Source organism: Tursiops truncatus, chromosome 18, assembly GCF_011762595.2.
Source record: "Tursiops truncatus isolate mTurTru1 chromosome 18, mTurTru1.mat.Y, whole genome shotgun sequence".
In the NCBI taxonomy this organism is placed as follows: Eukaryota; Metazoa; Chordata; class Mammalia; order Artiodactyla; family Delphinidae; genus Tursiops; species Tursiops truncatus.
This window is the reverse complement of record NC_047051.1, coordinates 20,038,272-20,056,962: the sequence shown is the minus strand read 5'-3', so window position 1 is coordinate 20,056,962 and position 18,691 is coordinate 20,038,272. Positions and strand designations below refer to the sequence as shown.

General features: G+C 41.5%; 1 protein-coding gene across 1 annotated transcript in view; it reads right to left on the bottom strand.

Annotated features, from left to right (window-relative positions):
- The window catches only part of HTR2A (5-hydroxytryptamine receptor 2A), a 57,585-nt gene that overhangs the window by 35,922 nt on the left and 2,972 nt on the right, over nt 1–18,691 (bottom strand). Inside the window, exon 2 of the mRNA XM_019936576.3 lies at nt 16,971–17,171. Coding sequence (XP_019792135.1) covers nt 16,971–17,171 — 201 coding nt within the window. The remainder of the gene's footprint in view (nt 1–16,970; nt 17,172–18,691) is intronic.

Genomic DNA, 18,691 nt, shown 5'->3' with positions numbered 1-18,691 from the left:
GGGTCATTGTTTCTGTGTCTTTCACATTGTTTCAGAAACTGGTCTGAGAGTGGTTATGAGGGATGCTTAGAGAACTAGTTCATGTTATCTTTGAGTCTCACTCAGTTTTCTCTAAACACTTATAAACGGTTTAGCCAAATGTGAAGAAAACAACACAGGCAGGTGAGCAAGTGCCGGCTAAGACCATTCACTGAGGAAAGGGTGGCTGGTGGAGACTTCGTTCTGAAGGCCATACCCGGTATCCCAAAGTTCTCCACTCCCCCAAGGACATTCCCTAGTAACACTGCTCCTGTAATGGCTTTCACTTTTATGATATACATAAACAGTTAAAATGAAACCCTCGCTAATGTAATGAAACTATTTAATAAGGCTCTCTGATGCTGAGTTTAAAGCACTAAGTTACTGAGAAGATAAAACCGTGAGTTAGCTTTGCTTGAAGTTAGAATGTGAAATTTTCATGGTATGTGTCTCGCATTCTTAGCTTCTATGGACAAGCCTTGCCAAACCTGTTTCTATGGAAACACATTAAATCTGTGAAAATACTAGAGAAGCTACAATCGAGATGTTCTTGTAAATTTTTATTTGCTGTCCTTTGCCAGGTGACGCCCCCAGATGCAAAATGGGCGCAGGTGGACATTCTAAAGATGACTTGCTATCAGGGAAAAATTACAAGGGCTTCTAGGAAACCCTGTTTCTCCTCCTCCCTTTATTTTCCTATCCTCTTCTTCTTTCTTCCCTCCTTTCTTTGTTCATTCCTTTTATTTATTCAATCAACAAGCATAATTGAGCGCCTATATGTGGTTAAATCTAGACATTTTTCCCATCTTATATGGGTCAGATAGATGTCTTTAGGAGACAAAACCAACCGGGATACTGTCTTCAAGTATATCTGGGGAGCATGTCAGTTAAACACACTGATAGAAGGGCAGGGTTGTTGTCTCTGCATCCCAACCGTCCAAAGCATGATGGCTCAGTGCACATGCAAGAATGCTGATGCCTGAATAGAATGGTTGGAGCCACAACAGAATGCTGGCAGACTCTTGTATGGGAAGATGTTGGCGAGTTGGGGTAGCTGAGAAACATAAAAGGCATCTCTCCTTTCCCTTTAAGTAGAGAAACCACAGGTACGCGGTTTGTGGTACATCATGGACATCTACCAGGGGTTCAGAAGCCAGGGCCTAAAGCAGAAATAGACACAATAACCAGTGTGCCGAAGACAGACAAACGGAGATCAGCTTTCTTCCAGACAGACTTGAATATCTTTCATGGGATGAAACAAAAAGTTGAATAAGCAACAGCCCTTACCCAATAGGTGGGTTAATTGCTGTATTAGAGGAAAAAAGAGAACCCCTGAGTAGACAGACTTTTGGTTTCTATATCAACTGGGTGGTTTCTAAAGTTCCTATATCAAATGGAAAAACTGGGTGGTTTCTTTGAATAAAACACACAGTGGGCATTAGCTTGGTTATGTTTTAACCATCTGAGTACAGCCTGTAAACAAGGTCACCCCATATAAACCTTTACAATGGTTCATCTGGGAGTTAAAAAGGAATAGGGAATATGAAAAAGAATCCATCCTATGGAATATAGAGAAATGTAACTAATTTTGGAAATGTTTTAAAAATCTAAGATAATGGCAAGCATTGATAACTTATCATAAAGGTTCTCATGGGCATATTCTAATAGGAATTGAGCAAAAGTTTCTATCCACCTCTACACCCCACCATAGCCAACAGTCCTAACTCCTGAAATCAAGCTTTAATTTAAAAAATAAGAAATATGAGGCTAGATTAGAAACTAAATTTAGGAAGACATTTTAAAGTACCAGCATACTTCATACTTCCGGACTCTGTGGCCAAAACTAAAGGCTGTTACCCCCCACTAAGCAAGAGAGCAGAATACAGGGCAAGACCAGAAGGTACCACCTTCTAGAATTAAAATCAAGAAGGATCACAATAAAATGGATGAAACTCTTCATCTGCAGAATTCTTCCTAGAAGCAACTCTGTAGAAGAAAGTTTTGAAAATGTTTCTGATAAAAACATAACTTCCTGTTTATCTGAGACTCCAAGGTACCTCTCTTAGCCAGCACCTGTAACATGACTAATGCAAGCAATCTTAGAGCCATAACGTTTATATATAATGGACTATTTTGATGACTGAGATGAAATATTGAAAGAGTCCGAGAGCTAAGAAATCTTCAGCATTCTTCAGTGCTGTCCAGGGGAAAGATGTTCTGATACTTGATGACCGGTCTTGCTTATTTAAAGACAAATATCCCTAGAGTGGAAAAGGGCATCCAACTCATCAGTTAGAGTTAGATGAATTTAGACATCCTTTAAAGGATATTTTGATATCTCAATCCTTTGTTTATCAAGCTATATCATGGCTTTTGCCTGCATTATTCTCTTTCTGGAGAGTTCTGTCTCATTCTCCATTTTCCCAACTTTTTCCCCTTTTTCAAAGCTCAACTCAAATGTCTGTTTTCATACAACCTTCTCTCATCGCCAATTCTGCTGAGTTCTTTTCATTTTTATTGGCAAATTCTGGTTTCTGTTATAGATCTTCTCCATTAGACTGTAAGCCCTTTGCTGTGTACTTATATTTTGATTCACATTTTAAAACTTAAATGTATGCGTCAAACCCTTTGCTACATGCTTGTATATTTGTTCAGTTCTCACTGTGTCCCTCACATGCTTGTACTGCCTCTGGCCCATTACGGATCCTCCCTTACTTCACGTTGCTATTTTGTACAGCCATCTGAAAGGATTGCCCTGCCAGGAAGGAGACTCCCGGTGTATGGGTCCAGGAAAATGGGTATATATTACCTATGTATTAAATAAGTCAGCTTATTGGAATTTGACTCTTGTAAGTCAACTTCCCAGAGTGTGATTATTCCTGGGCAAAGCAGGGGAAAAATCTGAACTTGCAAAGTTGATGTCTGGACTGTAGAATGTGGAGACCCCACTGATGTCCAGCTGCAACAGTGAGATTCTTCCTGGGAGACCCATGAGGCCTCTAAGAGACACATTACCTGCCTTCTCATAATGAGTTAAAAAAAAAAAAAGCAGCCAATGGCAAACTACCCTGAGATGCTATGTAGATTCTGACTTGAGAGAACTGGGCTTAGGAGTGGGACGATTGTCCTACACTTCCAAAATAGGTCTTAAAATCTCAAACTCACCATCTGGTGGGGAAAAAATTCCACATCTTTCTTACAGACCCTACTAATTAGGCATTTACAATAACCACAACATGATTGGTATTAAGTAGAAAAATAAATAGTAGTTAGATTATGGGGAAAGCAATCTAAAAATAGGTTTTTAAACCAAGTGCACAAGGAAATAAGTTTCTTAAAGATGCTTTCAGCCTCTGACTCTAGAAATTAAGTTTTGGATAGGCATTATCTGTTATATAACTTGGGCTTAAGAGGAAGTATATATATTTTTTGCTTTCTCTGGGAACTCATCTGGTGAGGGAATAAACAGATGATTATAATATGTGAAAAGATAATACATGTAGAGGTTGTGGAAGACTCCAAGCAGGGCAAGTACCTAATCCTTGGAGAAAAGGGAGAAATCAAGAAGGCTTCCCGAGCCTGGCAGCTTCCACTCCTTGGAACACAGTCACCATGCTCTGAGGGGCCCAAGGCTCCTTGGAGGAGAGGAGAACCGAGACACTCAGTGTCTGGCCCCAGCTCAGCTCCCAGCCGACAGCTGGCGTCAACCACCAGCCATGTGAGTTCTCCATGGCAGATGTCCAGTTCAGATTGTCCACTAGAGGCCCAGCCAACAGCACATGGAGCAGAAAAGCACCCAGTGGAGGCCAAGTCAACCCACAGAGCTGGAAAGATAATAAAATGTTGGTTGTTTCCAAATAAAAAAAAAAACCAAGAAGGCTTCCTGGAGGAGGTGGTGCCAAAAGAATAGTAGAAATTAGCCAAGCAAGGAGATGAGAAGGCATTGGAAGCAGAAGATGCAAAAATTAAGGTGAAATGACGTGGGAATTAGGGGCAGTGTATTGTAACTGGAGAAGAAAATGTGAGGCAAAGTATGGTGGGAGATGAAATGGAAGAGTGGACAGGGACCATACTTACAGGGCCTTGTGTCTCTCACTGAAGAATCTATAATCCGTTGGCAGCAAAGGCATTCAAGGGTTTCCAACAAGAGAGGGATTTAGTTAAACCTTTATTTCATATGGTGACTTTGGTGACAAGGTGGAGACTGATGGCAAAAACAAAACAAAAAACCGGAAAACCCCAAACCCTGTGGACAGGGAAATGTGTGCAGTGACACAGGACAAATGATGGGGCTGAATGAAAGGAGAGAAGGCTGATGTATGCAACAACTAGCAAGTGATGCCCAAAAAACCAAAGGACTAGTCAATTGCTTAGATGTGGAGGAAAGCAAGGGGAGGAATTTTGGGTATCGAGTGACTGAGCAGATATTAATGCCGTGTTCTAAGATGGGGATTTCAGGAGGAGGAATGGCAGACGATGAGCACAGCTTTTGATCTGGTAAGACGGGTTCCTGTGGGCCTTCTGGCTAGAAGCACATAGTTGGATGCAGGAGTCTGAAGCCCTGGGGAGCACTGTGGGCTGAAATACAGATTTGTTAGTTCGTCAGTGTTCTGCTAATAGCTGAATCCATGGAAATGGAAAGGACCCAGCAAAAGCAAGGAGGAGAAAAAATGAGAAGGTAGAGAATGGATCTCTAGGGAACACTACCATATAAGGGATAAGAGAAAAAGGAGCTTACAAAAGCAACCTATCAGAGAGGGAGGAGAGGGTGATGAGGAAGGAGACAGTTTCAAAGAGGAGACGTCAATACACACAAATAAATGCATAAAAGAATAGTAGATAAGGTATGATATGTATAAATAAAATTTGGATCAAGGTAGTAGCCAAGCAGTGTCCATATGTCTCTACTCCCTCCTAAAATTCCATTTAATGATTAGAAAAGATAAAGCACATTGATCAGAATAAATTATAACCCATGAAAATGTCATCTCGTTAGTATTTCACAAATGATGGAGGAATCTCTGGAAGACAGCAGATGGGACCTGGTTTAGAGAGAAGTAGAAGTTGAAGAAAGGGCCAAAACGAAAGAAAAAACTGCCCCAGAGGTCAGCAGGGTCTGGAGGGCATAGCTTGACATGCAAGCCCAGAGTCGAAGGATATACCAGTAGAAGGGGACTGAGGGGGCTTTGCCTGGCAAGACTCCCTCCTCTCCTGCTATGCTCCACATTGAACGGTCACACAGAAGTTCAAGGTCAGCATAGTACCTGTGGGTGCTGGTCTGGAGACACAGGGAGCGATGAAGGGCAAGTTCACTTCTATTCCCTGTAGTGGGAGCCGTTTGACTTTCTCCCTTTGAGGATGTATTCATGTATTACTTGAGTACATTATTAAAATAGAAACAATCTTTTGGATTTAATTGGGAATCAGGAAGGTTTTGGTGACCTTGAACAGTAAAAAGGAGGAAGGTCAAAGCTGGATGGTGCTTGGAGGTACAAACGAGAGGGGACAAAATGGAGCAAATGAGTAGAATCTTCAGGGAATTAAAATAAATCAGGGAGGGACATGGAGAGAAGTCAGGAAAGATTCTTCTGGGAGGGATAGGAGGTCGAGACAAAGTACGGAAGAACCTGCGTCTTCTTGGGATACCCATTTGGAAATTGAGAACTGAAAGTGGAATTGGCACGTGGGAGTAGAAACAGAAAACGAATTGCGCCTGACGGCCCCTTAGGGCAAAAGGGAGTAAGATTGTCTGCTTAGAGAATGGCACCTCGGGTTGCTGAGAAGCCTTGAATAGGAAAAAGACTTGGAAAAAAAATCCACTAAGGACAAAGCAAAAGGATTGACAGCAATGAGAGTCGAGGCAAGGTTGGAAACCAGATAGGTGGTGTCCGATTCACAGCATGTGACTTTTTCTCCAGGAGCGCTTGGTTACAGAACACAGCAACAGTCAAGTCTGGTTGTGCAGGGTTGGCGTTTTGTTAGGCCACTGAAAGAACAGGTACCAGGGCACAAAGGGTGCGGGTGATAACAAATGGATCAGATGATCTGCTGTCGCTCAGGACTTAGTGAAGATTCCTACCTGCGGCCCAAAAAGGATGGATAGATTTGGAGCAAGTGTATGCCTCTCTAGCCTGTGAGTCCCTGACACGGTCCAAGGGCAGGAGGGGGCCATATGTGGATGGTGATCCTCTGCTTTAAGTGGCCAGAAGCAACAGGAGTCCCAGTCCTTTGCTTCCTCCTCTAATTTCTTCTCCTTGGAAGAAGGATGAGCTAAAAGCCAAGAAACTCAGTCTATGACGAAGGTCAAATTAACAAAGGATAAAGCGGTTCTTTTTCATTGGGTCATTTCTTACTTTTGCCCACCAGTTTCCCGTGGCCATGGAGAGTGTATGCTACTAAGTGCTGTTTTATTCAGCACGTAGTCCCATGACTATGGCTAGAGTCGGCCATGCAGAGAGAAGTCAGCTGTCACTCTGGAAGGCTCTGAGCTGCCCAGGCCAGTAAGTCTCCTCTTACCCATGGGATGGTGTCCTGAAGGACAACCAAGGACACATCCTCCAAGAGCACAGTCTTTTTTGTGATGTTATGTGCTTAAGTATGAGAAGAGGTGGTCTGGTGGGGGAGCTGTCCCTAAATTCCCTGCACCCGTGTACAGAAAGGGACAGGACTGCTGCACTCAGGGTTTAAGAGAAGGAGATGGGCTGAGTGGCGACCCTGCAGAGGCTTTGCTTCAGGGCAGTGACAGTGACAGCTGGCTCCTTCGCAGCTCTCTGGTGCTGAAGCACCCTAGGGAAGGCCAGCAGCCCCCTCTCACCACGGCTGTGAGCATCCCTGCTCCTGGACACCAACCTGCTCACCTGCAGGCTGCGGCAGTGCCCAGAGCTCCTTCCTGGACCTCTGATGCGCTAATGCATTGTGGCAGGGACAAAAAAGATGGGGAAAAAGGGGAGGCGATTTTACTTCACCCAGGAGAGAAATTAGAAGATAGAGAAACTGAGGGAAAGGCGACTTAGACTAATTCTTCACAAGTTTCCTTTTGTATCTCGGTAGATGCTCACCTACAATGTGAGCTCTAAGCAGTGGGGGAGAGAACAGGTAACCCAAGTCCTTTCCTGTCCTGGTTGCACGATGAGTATCTGAAACTCAGTTCCTAGGCTGACTCCTGGCAGTAAGGGACTCGGGCCTAAACCTGCAAGGTCCTAGAGGAGAGACTCCAAAGTGGGCTCCTCAGATATATTTGTTTCTGACAGTGGAGTTAGGGATGTCCCCCACTCGAAAGGGCAACAGAACACCATCTGGTTTTGAGCCCATTTCATTCAGCTAATTTATTTTGTGTTTTTCCAAGCCATTTTTTCCCCCAGAAGATATGGTATGATAGGAATACTCAACATACATATTTCAATATTATTCCTTTTGGACCTAAACATGCATTCAAAAATTTTTAAACCTAAGTGCTAAAATTTACGTTTTATTTGTTTATATACTTTCACTTTATTCCATATAGAATTTGAGGTTGCTTACAAACCACAAAAAATAAACAAGACCAAAAATAGTACACAGGTATGCCAGGAAAAAGGTCTAGAAAGCTGACTTAAAAAGTTACACGCAGCTCTAATAAAATTTTCTTTTCTGGGACTAGATAGAAGCTCGTTCCTAAAAAACTCAAAGAAGCAAATGAAGATGGTCAGGAAAAGTCTGAAAGAAAGCAATGAAGGAATACTAGATTTAAGAGATAATAAAAGCCATATTATTACATATCCTCAATTAAAAATATACTGCAAGTGAATGAGCAGACTGATCAATAGAATATAAAGTCCAGAAATAAACCTAAATACATACATGAGAACTGAGTGTACTAAGGGTGACATATCAAATCAGTGGGGGAAATAAGTGATGTAATGAGTAGCTGTGTAGAAATAATAAGATTGAACCACAGGTTAAATCCTGAATGGGTCAAAGACTTAAATGTATAAAACAAAAGCATAAAAATAATGGAAGAAAATATGGAAGAATTGCTCTTATAACTTTGCAGTGGGAAAGGCAATGTTAGTCATGATTCAAAACTCAGAAGCCGTTAAGGAGAAAAGAACATTTATAGATAAAATTACATAAAAGTCCATGTGGGGGAAAAGAAAACCACTATAAACAATGGTAAGTGACAACACACTGGGAATACACAAATCGTGAAAATACAGACAAAGTTAATTCTTCTACTTTATGTTAGGAAAAGTCCAAGAACCTCACAGAAAGGAGTTCAAATGATGTTGTCAGCTCTTAACGTTTATGAGACAAATGCTGTATTTATTTAATCATTAAAGCAACCTCACCAATATATGTACTGTTATTATCATTTATTCATCAGGAACTGAAGGTGCAGAGAGGTTAAGTAACTTGCCCAAGGTTACACAGCTTATGGGGACACAGCCAGATATTTGGCTCCAGGCTTTTGCTTATAACTACCAAATTCTACAGCAAAAACTAAGCAGCCAACCATAGAAAACATAATATACATTTGCTCACAAACATGAAAAGATCCTCAGAATACTATATGATCAGATAAATACAATTTAAAACTATAGTGATATATATCATTTTCACTCTCCCTCAAACCTGCCTTATTCAGCTGCACTGTCTAGGAAGGTAGGTTTTTTGACCTGCCTGAAGGCATGAGGTTGGACCCAGTGTTCTAAGCATTTAGTTTAGGGTTCTATGTGTGGTGTCCCAGTTTGTGAAGGCAAAGGACAAAATAAATGGACACAGCTTGTCTCTTCTATTATAAAAGTAATAGTGCATAAAATACAAAGTCATGCTTAGCCTTGAGGAAAAAAATCTTATTTACACTCATGATACTTCAAAATTACTCTATGAGCTGCAAATATATTTCTGCAATGAAATGAGCACAAGAAAATAAATTGGTGTCTTTGCTTGCTTGTCAGGATAGGACAATGTGAAAATAGTCATTTTCACATTTTCTATCTAATACGTACTTTAACCTGCTAAGGATGGTCAAGGAATAAGTAGCATCTACTTCCTCTTCTCACATGGCATTAGCAAGGCAATCATCATGAGGAAAAGGTTTGCTCATTTTATATGTTGTAGTTGAAGTCATGGTTTCCCCTGATCAAGGGAACTGGGTTTATGAAGGCAAAATGAAATCCAGAGAACCTCAGGATCATTCTTAATCTAATGCTTCAATCTTTACTCTTATCACTTCTTTATTCAGAGAAGCTCACAAGTAGAAAACTCAATTGATTTGTAATTATGTTCATTTTCCTCAGAGTTAGATAGAAGCCTTGGCGAAAATAAGACGACCAAGCCGGTTGCAGTAAGGAGGGGAAAGAAGAGGCTAATTTCAGAAATACTCAGTGCAAGAAAACTTGAGTAATCTATGATGTGGTCACCAAGGTTGCCATCTGTTAGATCCTCGCAAACTTTGAGGGTCAGCCACCTCCTCCATAGAGCCCTCCCTCCCATGATGCAGGTGTAACTGTTTCATTCTTGATCATCTAAAGCACTTTCATCATCATCATACTTGTGGCAAAACTCTACAGAAATATATAAGGGAAAATATAACAATCCTATCATTCTAATTTTACCTTTTTTATGTTGTATACATTTCTTTTAAATTTTTATTGGAGTGTAGTTGATTTACAATGTTGTGTTAGTTTCAGGTGTATGGTAGGTCCTTATTAGTTATCTATTTTATACGTAGTAGTGTGTATATGTCAATCCCAATTTATCCCTCCCCATCCTTTACCCCCTGGTAACCGTAAGTTTATTTTCTACATTTGTAACACTGTTTCTGTTTTGTAGATAAGTTCACTGGTACCCTTTTTTAGATTCCACATGTAAGCGATATCATATGGTATTTGTCTTTCTCTGTCTGACTTACTTCACTCAGTATGACGATCTCTAGGTCCATCCATGTTGCTGTAAATGGCATTATTTTATTCTTATGGCTAATTTTACCTTCTTGACAAGCGTGAAATCTTTCAGTAGTTCCTCAGTGCTAATATGTAAATGTATCCATATATCATTACTATTATCTTACCCGAATGGGCCCAGACCGTGCATACCACACTGCAACTTGTTTTATTTTTTTGCACTCAACATTCCTCCGGTGGAATATCAAATAACCCCAACTCGATATTTTTAAGAGCTGCAAAATATTCCATAATTTAGGCAAAAATAATACATTCAGCCATGACCTAGCCTTTCCACTTTTCTGCTATTTCCCCAAATTCCCATAGATTCTTAAATGTACTTTTGTGTTTCTGTTAGAACAGATTCTCTCAGGTGGGGTTGGTAGGTCAAATTTTAATATTGAATAACTCTTGCTAGATTGTCCAAGAACAAACAATTCAAATTCACACAAACAGAATCTGAGTACATAGGGCACCATATCCAAAACTGCAGCGGGTGTTTTCACTCATTTTAATGTTGCCAATCAGATGGGTGATAATACTGCATTGTTGTCTTAAATTACATTTCCGTGACTGTGAAAAGGCTGAGCGTTTCTCATGAACTTTGTCCATTTTAACTTTCTGTGAATTGCCTGTTCATATAGTTTGCTTATTTCCCTGTTGGGTTGCTTTTCATTTTTTATCAAAATGTGGGTGCTCTTTGTATGTTAAGGGTAGCAACCCTTGGTCTGTTATTCACAGACATTGAAATTTTTCTTTCGACTTTGTTTATATTGATTTTAGCCACATAAAATGTACTATTTCTAGTGTAGTCAGCTATGTCTATATCGATCTTTATGGTTTCTGCATTTTTTGACTTAAAAAAGATCTATTGTGCCACTAGGTTACTTTAAAATTATAGAAAAACCTATGAATTGGGACTCGGGGTGAATGAGGAAATAAAACGATTTAGTGGGGTTATTTATTTTGTATATAATAATAGAAATATCAGTGTAATGATTATTTGGGATGGGACTATAATCACGGAGTGGAAAAGCCAAGTAGAAATTCAAACTAACGGGGTGGGGCGAGGGAAATGAAGAAAACATTGTGTAAGTCAGCAAACATGAAATGGGGAAGAAAATGAACTCTTACAAAGAAAGATACATGATGAATGTAAAACGGGAGGAATAAAACCAATTATGTCAGTGGTCACAGTAAATGGAGACAGGCTGACTTTCAATAGCAAAAGGCAGAGACTGTCAGATTTTATTTTAAAAAATCCATCTGTAAGTTACTTGTGAAAATATGTTTATTAAACAAAAGAACAAAGATATTAAAAATGAAGAGGTGAGAAAAGATAGCCTGGAAAGATGCAAACGAGGAGGAAGTATGGAATATTAGTGTCAAATAAAGCAAAATTCAAGGCCCCAAACTGTGTCTCAGCGGGGACTGGGAGATCAAAAACTGGTGTTAGGGCTGTCTAAGCAGTCAGGATTTCAGGGATTAGGATTCTGGAGTGAAGGGAAGAGGAAAAAAGTAAGGTAATAGTATGAGCCTCCTTTCCCTTTAAGGTGCTTACCAACTTGTTAGAAGAACAGATGGAGAGGTTGAGTAGAGACATATACACACTACTCTAGAGAAGGGAAGTCTACTCAATTCTCTGTAATGACCTATATGGGTAAAGAATCTAAAAAAGAGTGGATATGGATAACTGATTGACTTTTTAATTAATTTATTTTTGCCTGTGTTGTCTTTGCTGTGTGCAGGCTTTCTCTAGTTGTGGCAAGTGGGGGCTACTCTTCGTTACTGTGCGTGGGCTTCTCATTGTGGTGGCTTCTCTTGTGGAGCACGGGCTCTAGGTGTGTGGGCTTCAGTAATTGTGGCACACGGGCTCAGTAGTTGTGGCTTGTGGGCTTTAGAGCGCAGGCTCAGTAGGTGTGGTGCACGGGCTTATTTGCTCCGCGGCATGTGGGATCTTCCCGGACCAGGGCTCGAACCGGTGTCCTCTGCATTGGCAGGCAGATTCTTAACCACTGTGTCCCCAGGGAAGCCCCTGATTCACTTTGCTGTATAGCAGAAACTAACATGACATTGTAAATCAACTGTACTCCCAATTAAAAAATTTTCAGAAAGAGTTAGCAGCCTTATAGGGCTGAGGAGACAGAAACTGGAGTTGAGGGCTCTTCAAAATGGAGAACACCTTGGTCCTCCATCTGAGCTCATGGAGGAATATATCCCAGGTGTAAGGGCAAACTGAAAACAGACCAGTGGTTACAAAAACTCAGCCTAAACCTAGCTTAATCCCTGATTGGATTTAGGGGACCTATTCTAACTGCCTGCTAAAGTTAAAGGACCCCTGTCTGAAGAATGAGAACATCAGTGGAGTATCCACATTTTTCTCCCCCATTGTCAGTGTTTAATAAAATTACCAGGCTTACCAGCTGACGACACCAAGCAGAAAAAGACCCCAGAAAATAGAAATTCCCAGGTTACTCAGATACCCACATACCTGTGATTAGTATTTAAGAAGATAGATGAAAACATGGAGAGTTATTCCAGAGAACCAGAATCTATAAAAAGAATCAAGTGGCAATTCTAAAACTAAACATGCAGTACCAAATTAAAAATAAAGTATATAGGTCATATACATAACTAACAAAGTCATAGAAATCCAATTTCATTCATGAATACATTCCAGGCATGAAAGGGCAGCAAATTAGAAATAACTGGTGAGAGGATTAGTAACCCAGGAGAAGAAAAGTCAGTAAAATTATCCAGACTCAAGTAAGAATTGAAAAAAGGTGAAAAATGTAGAAAAGCATTTAAGAGTCATAAACATGGGTAAAAGTTCTACCATACAAGAAATTGGAGTCTAAGAAGTGGGTGGGGGAAGGGAGAATGGGGCAGAAGCAATATTTGAAAAGAGAACGGTCAAGAGTTCTCCCCAACTGACAAAAGGCATTGAGCTACAAACTTAAGAATCAGTACAAACACCATGTAGGTTAAGACCAGAACTAACCCACATCTAGGCACATTATAGTAAAATTGCTAAAATACAAAGAAAAAATCCCAAAGCAGCAGAGAGTGGTAAGAGATGGTAGTTTCTCAGGCAGTGGTCCCCAAACTTTTTGGCACCAGGGACCAGTTTCGTGGAAGACAATTTTTCCACGGACGGGGGGATGGTTCAGGCGGTAATGAGAGCGATAGGGAGCAGCAGATGAAGCTTCGCTCGCTCGCTGCCCGCTGCTCACTTCCTGCTGTGTAGCTTGGTTCCTCACAGGCTGCAGACAGGTACTTGTCTATGGCCCGGGTGTTGGGGACCCCTCTGTTCTAAGGAACAATAAGTCTGACAGCAGAGTTCTCACAAAGAAGCAATATAAGCTAGAACTTTAGAATGTTACCCATAAATTGCTGAAAAAAGATAACTGCCAAATTTGAATTCTATACTGAACAAAAATATGCTTAAAATGAAAACAAAATAAAAATGTTATAAAAGTTTCTTTTAAAAAAATAACTATTGAGTTAAATATTCTAAGGTTTTTGCATCAGTTAAGAAGAGATAAGGGGCTTCCCTGGTGGCACAGTGGTTAAGAATCCCCCTGCCAATTCAGGGGACACAGGTTCGAGCCCTGGTCCGGGAAGATCCCACATGCTGGGGAGCAACTAAGCCCGTGTGCCACAACTACTGAGCCTGTGCTCTAGAGCCCGTGTGCCACAACTACTGAAGCCCGCACACCTAGAGCCCATGGTCCACAACAAGAGAAACCACTGCAGTGAGAAGCCCACGTACCTCAATGAAGAGTAACCCCCGCTCGCTGCAACTAAAGAAAGCCTGCGTACAGCAATGAGGACCCAACACAGCCATAAACAAACAAACAAACGTGATACAAGTAATTTGTATTAGCCTCCTTTAGGTCAAAAATGAATGCTGTAATCACTAAAAGGATTTAAAAGAATGGGATAACTTAACAAGCTTATAAAGGGGAATAATGAATTAACACTTCTTGATTAGTCTAAAAGAAGGCAAGAATGGAGAAAATCTGGAATTATAAAATAAATGGGAAATAAAAAGAAAATTGTAAGAGGGTAAATTTAAGCCCAATATATCTGGGTTACATTAAATGTAAATGAACTAAATATTCCAATTAAAAGACAGATTGGGGACTTCCCTGGTGGCGTAGTGGTTAAGAATCCGCCTGCCAATGCAGGGGACACGGGTTTGAGCCCTGGTCCCGGAAGATGCCACATGCCATGGAGCAACTAAGCCCATGTGCCACAACTACTGAACCTGGGCTCTAGAGCCTGTGAGCCACAACTACTGAAGCTCTCGTGCCTAGAGTCCGTGCTCCGCACAAGAGAAGCCACTGTAATGCGAAGCCCATGCACCACAATGAAGAGCAGCCCCTGCTCGCCACAACTAGAAAAAGCCTGCGCACAGCAACAAAGACCCAACAAAGCCAAAAATAAATTTATTAAAAAAAATGGCAATCTTCAAAAGTTTAAACAGAAAAAGACAGACTGACTAGATAGAAACAAAACAACTTTATATGCTTCTTACAATGTACTTAATATTAAGTCAGAAAGGAGTTTGACAGTATATAGGATGGAATAGGATATATCCAGAAAACGACAACGTAAAAAAACTGGCATAGCTATACTAGTATCAGATGAAGCAGAGTTTAAAACAAATAGCATTACACTTAATCATGATAAAAGAATCGACACAAAAGATAACTTAAACTTTGTTTTGGGTTATTAGCTGCATACAATGTAGAAAATGTAAATGAAAAATTTTGAAGAGGTTTGTGATATAATTAAGACACCATTTGAAAAGGCACCAGGACGAGAACGATTTGAACTAAATTCTATGTAACCTTTAAAGTACATTCCTACTAAATATTTCAAGACCTTAGGGGAAAATCAGAACCCTCCCAAATTTAATAAGGCTACAGAAAGAAACCTTATAAGAATAATAAACCAACTAACAAAGTCATAGAAATCCAATTTCATTCATGAATACATTCCAGGCATGAAAGGGCAGTTTAATATTAAAATCTACAAAGAAAATGAGATACATCAGGAAATTGAAGGGGAAAAACTGATATCAATAGATACTGAAAAGGCTCTAATAATTGGTAGAAGAAAACATGTTAGACCATATACAGAAAGTCTACCCTAAGGATTTAAATGTACAACAACAACAAAACAACAATGGAAATAGAAACACTAGAAAAACAATTCGGGAGGCTATCTATGCTAAGCCCCTTCACTAGAACAGACATTATTATCTTTACCAACTCCTCAGACACACATCTCACAGACTTGTGGTATACAGCCTACGTAACGTCAGCGTTTCTTATGTTTTCTTATCTGCCTTCCCCGACCACATGGTCAGAGATCTCTGAATGCATACCTTAGTATATTCAGTGCCAAGCACATAGTAGTTAGGCAGTAAAAGTTTGGCCAAATGGATTATGACCCCTGACCGTCACCCCACAACTATTCATTCCAGCCTGCCTGCCTCCTGCGGTGATGGCTGGAAGGAGAGGAAGCAGACTGGCTGGAAGGAGAGGAAGCAGACTGTCTTACTGAGCAGTAGTAAGGGTGTAAGGCTTTCAAATAGGTTTGACCCAGGGTGATTCCTGGTTATGAGCTGTGTCATCCTGTGCAACTTATTTCTCTGCAACTTATTTTCCATAAGGTGCTTTGAACATGACTGTGTCTCTGGTCGTTGCTCAGAAACGGCCCTTACTACTACCGCTCTTATTAAGCTTGACTAAGGCAGGGAGAGGGGTGGCATGCGGCTGAGGGTAAAAGATTGGGTGACTCTCCCAGCGTCTGTCTCACCAATGGGACAGTGTCCAGGGGCAAAGCTACGTAAACTTGACAATAGCCTGGCTCTCTTCATTCACGTTATTCTTGCCCCTCTAATTGCATTTCCCTCAGCAACTGTCTGTCTCATTCCTCAACCCTGGCTGCACCTCAGTCACCAGGCCCTGCCATGGACCAATGAAATCAGAACTCTCCCCAGGGCTTTTATGTGCAGCTGGGATCGAGAACCACTAGTCCTTCATTCTCTTGATCCTAGTAGGATGAGTCCAAGACTGCACAGGCCCAGAAACTCCAAGCGTATTTTGGGAGCGACCTCTGTTTCCCAGGAAGGAACTTACTAAGTTCAGCAGTGCAAGCAGGGTTTGGAGTCCTTGATGTCAAGCCTGCCACCAAATCCGTTTCTCATGTTAGTAGATACTGGCACCCATGTGGCCGTAAGCAGGCACATCGTTCCCACTTGGCAACTTTAAAACAAATCCCAGGGAATTTTTGGTTATGAACCAAGCCTGCTTAGGGGACAGGTGCAATTGACTTAGCTGCCTGGGAGCTGTTCCTTTAGCTTCCCCTACCTGGGCTTTCCTGTTAGGTGTGTGAGAGGAGATCAATACTGGCAACAGGTGAAGGTGTGTAATCAACCCGAGTGAAGTGGGTTGAAATCCTCTGGCATGTTTTATCATAAGAGGAGGAGGAGGAAGTTGACAGTAAGTGCTGGGTACTTCTGCCACCATCCTCTGTCCTCACTTTGTTTCTCCCTCTGAGTTACGGCACCTGGTACCTTCTCTATCCCCCAGAAGCTGTGTATTCTCCTGTATAGGGCTCTGTATTCTTATACTGACCACAAGTCCAGTGATTATAAACACTGAGGTCTCTGGGAAACTCAAGATCTAGGAATTTAGAAACTTGAATTGAGTGAATTTGAAAGTGTGAGATGGGAAAGTGTTTGGAGGTGGCCATGGCACAGTTATTCTCACGTTTGGCTCTATCGGTGTATATGTTTTTACCTGTGCAAAAAAATACAAATTTATGTTGCCAGCCAGTGACATTAACAGATTTTTCTTTCCTGAAGCAAATCTAATAATTACTATAACACGTCTTGCAACAAGCAAAACAGCACATTCAGGATGTCAGGGTTCAGTGCAACAAAACAGGACAGGTCTACTTAGAAGGCATGAACTGTCATTGCAAATGAGATTCCAAAATACCGTTCCTACTTACCTACTGATATAGTCCAAACAGCAATTATTTTCAGAAATGCCTTAGTTCTGGAGTTGAATCGGCTGTGATGGATGGGGTTCTGGATGGCAACATAGCGATCCAGGGAGATGGCACAGAGGTGCATGATGGAGGCCGTGGAGAAGAGCACATCCAGGTAAATCCAGACAGCACAGAGCTTGCTAGGCAGAGGCCACCGGTACCCTAAGATGCAGAAGGTAAGCATCAGTTAGCGACCTTGACCTTCTCTGGTGTGTGGAATTTACCCTGCTTGAACAGTTTCCATCCTGGGAAAAGGCACAGGTAACAGCAAAGGGCAACACAAGATATTAACATTTTCAATATTTCAAAACAGCCTGATGGCAACTGTACTTAACTACAATAAGATTGCACTGGCTGAGTACAAGGTTTGAAAACTTCTTGTGGCTGGAATCATGCTGGTGTGTTGTAAACTCAGGGTGTGTCTCCCTGGGGTTTCTCTCGTTCTGTCTCCTCTGCCTAACAAGATCTACCTCCTTTTTTTTTTTTTTTTGGTGGCGCATGGGCTTAGTTGCTCCATGGCATGTGGGATTTTCCTGGACCAGGGCTCGAACCCGTGTCCCCTGCATTGGCAGGTGGATTCCTAACCACTGCGCCACCAGGGAAGTCCCTCCTTTTTGTTTTTGATGACTTAGGTCAGGAGCTATGAGGTACTATGGGTTCCTCTACTGAAGCACCTCTTGCAGTATGCTGTCATTTATTCACATATCTTTCACAGATTGTGGGTTCCCTGAGGTTCGGCCGTCTCTCAGCCATTATTACAACTGCTCAGTCTTGCACAGTGATGGCATCTAGTGGTCTCTCAAAAGTGCTACTGGTGTGAATGAAGAAATGATTAAAAAGCCAGATTGGGAATTCCTTTGTGAAAACGAAAAATTATTACCTAATAATACTTTGGGGGTTAAACTCAAACTTGGGGGGTGTGGGGTGAAAATGAAGACAGTGGTAAAGAAAAGCATGGTATTCTTGTCCTGAGAACTGTTTCAGGGCAGTGGTGCTCAAACTTTAACAAGCCTCCGAATCTGAGGTGGCTTCTTACAATGGGACTCCTGGACCCCATCTCCAGGGGTTCTGATTCTGAAAGTGTGCAGTGACGCAGGGGGATTTGCATTTCTAACAATTTCCCATCTAGTACTGACGCTGCCGGTCCAGGGACCACACTTGGGTAACGTCTGCCTAGGGCAGTGGTTCTCACCCAGGGCTGCACATTGGAATCAGCTGGACAGCTTTTCTGTAGGTCCTGATGCCCAGCAGGGTGGGTGGAGGGCGCCCCCCAACATTAAAGTGATTTAAAGCTACCCAGAGGATTCTCCTGTGAGACGCACTGCAGGAAGTCACCTGCTGCACTAGGAAGGCAGGGTATGCCTTATGGACACAGTCTCCTGTTTCTGTTTGTTTTAGAGGGAGATCAAATGGTTATGTAAACCTTAATTAGTTTTGATGACAATATAAGCAATGGTGTTAAATCTGTGCACGTGTGAGAAGGAAAATTATGAAGACCACCTTTCTTTCACGGCGTTCTAGATCCACAGAGCTGAACAAACTCTCTAGTCACAAACATACTCTTTACCAAAATGCCACCACCGATATTTAGAAAAGTAAAGGGTGCAGGATACAGGTTGGACTTGGTGCCTTTCACACCATTTGCAGAGAGCTTGAGCTAAAAGGAGAGAACTTTTCTTAGC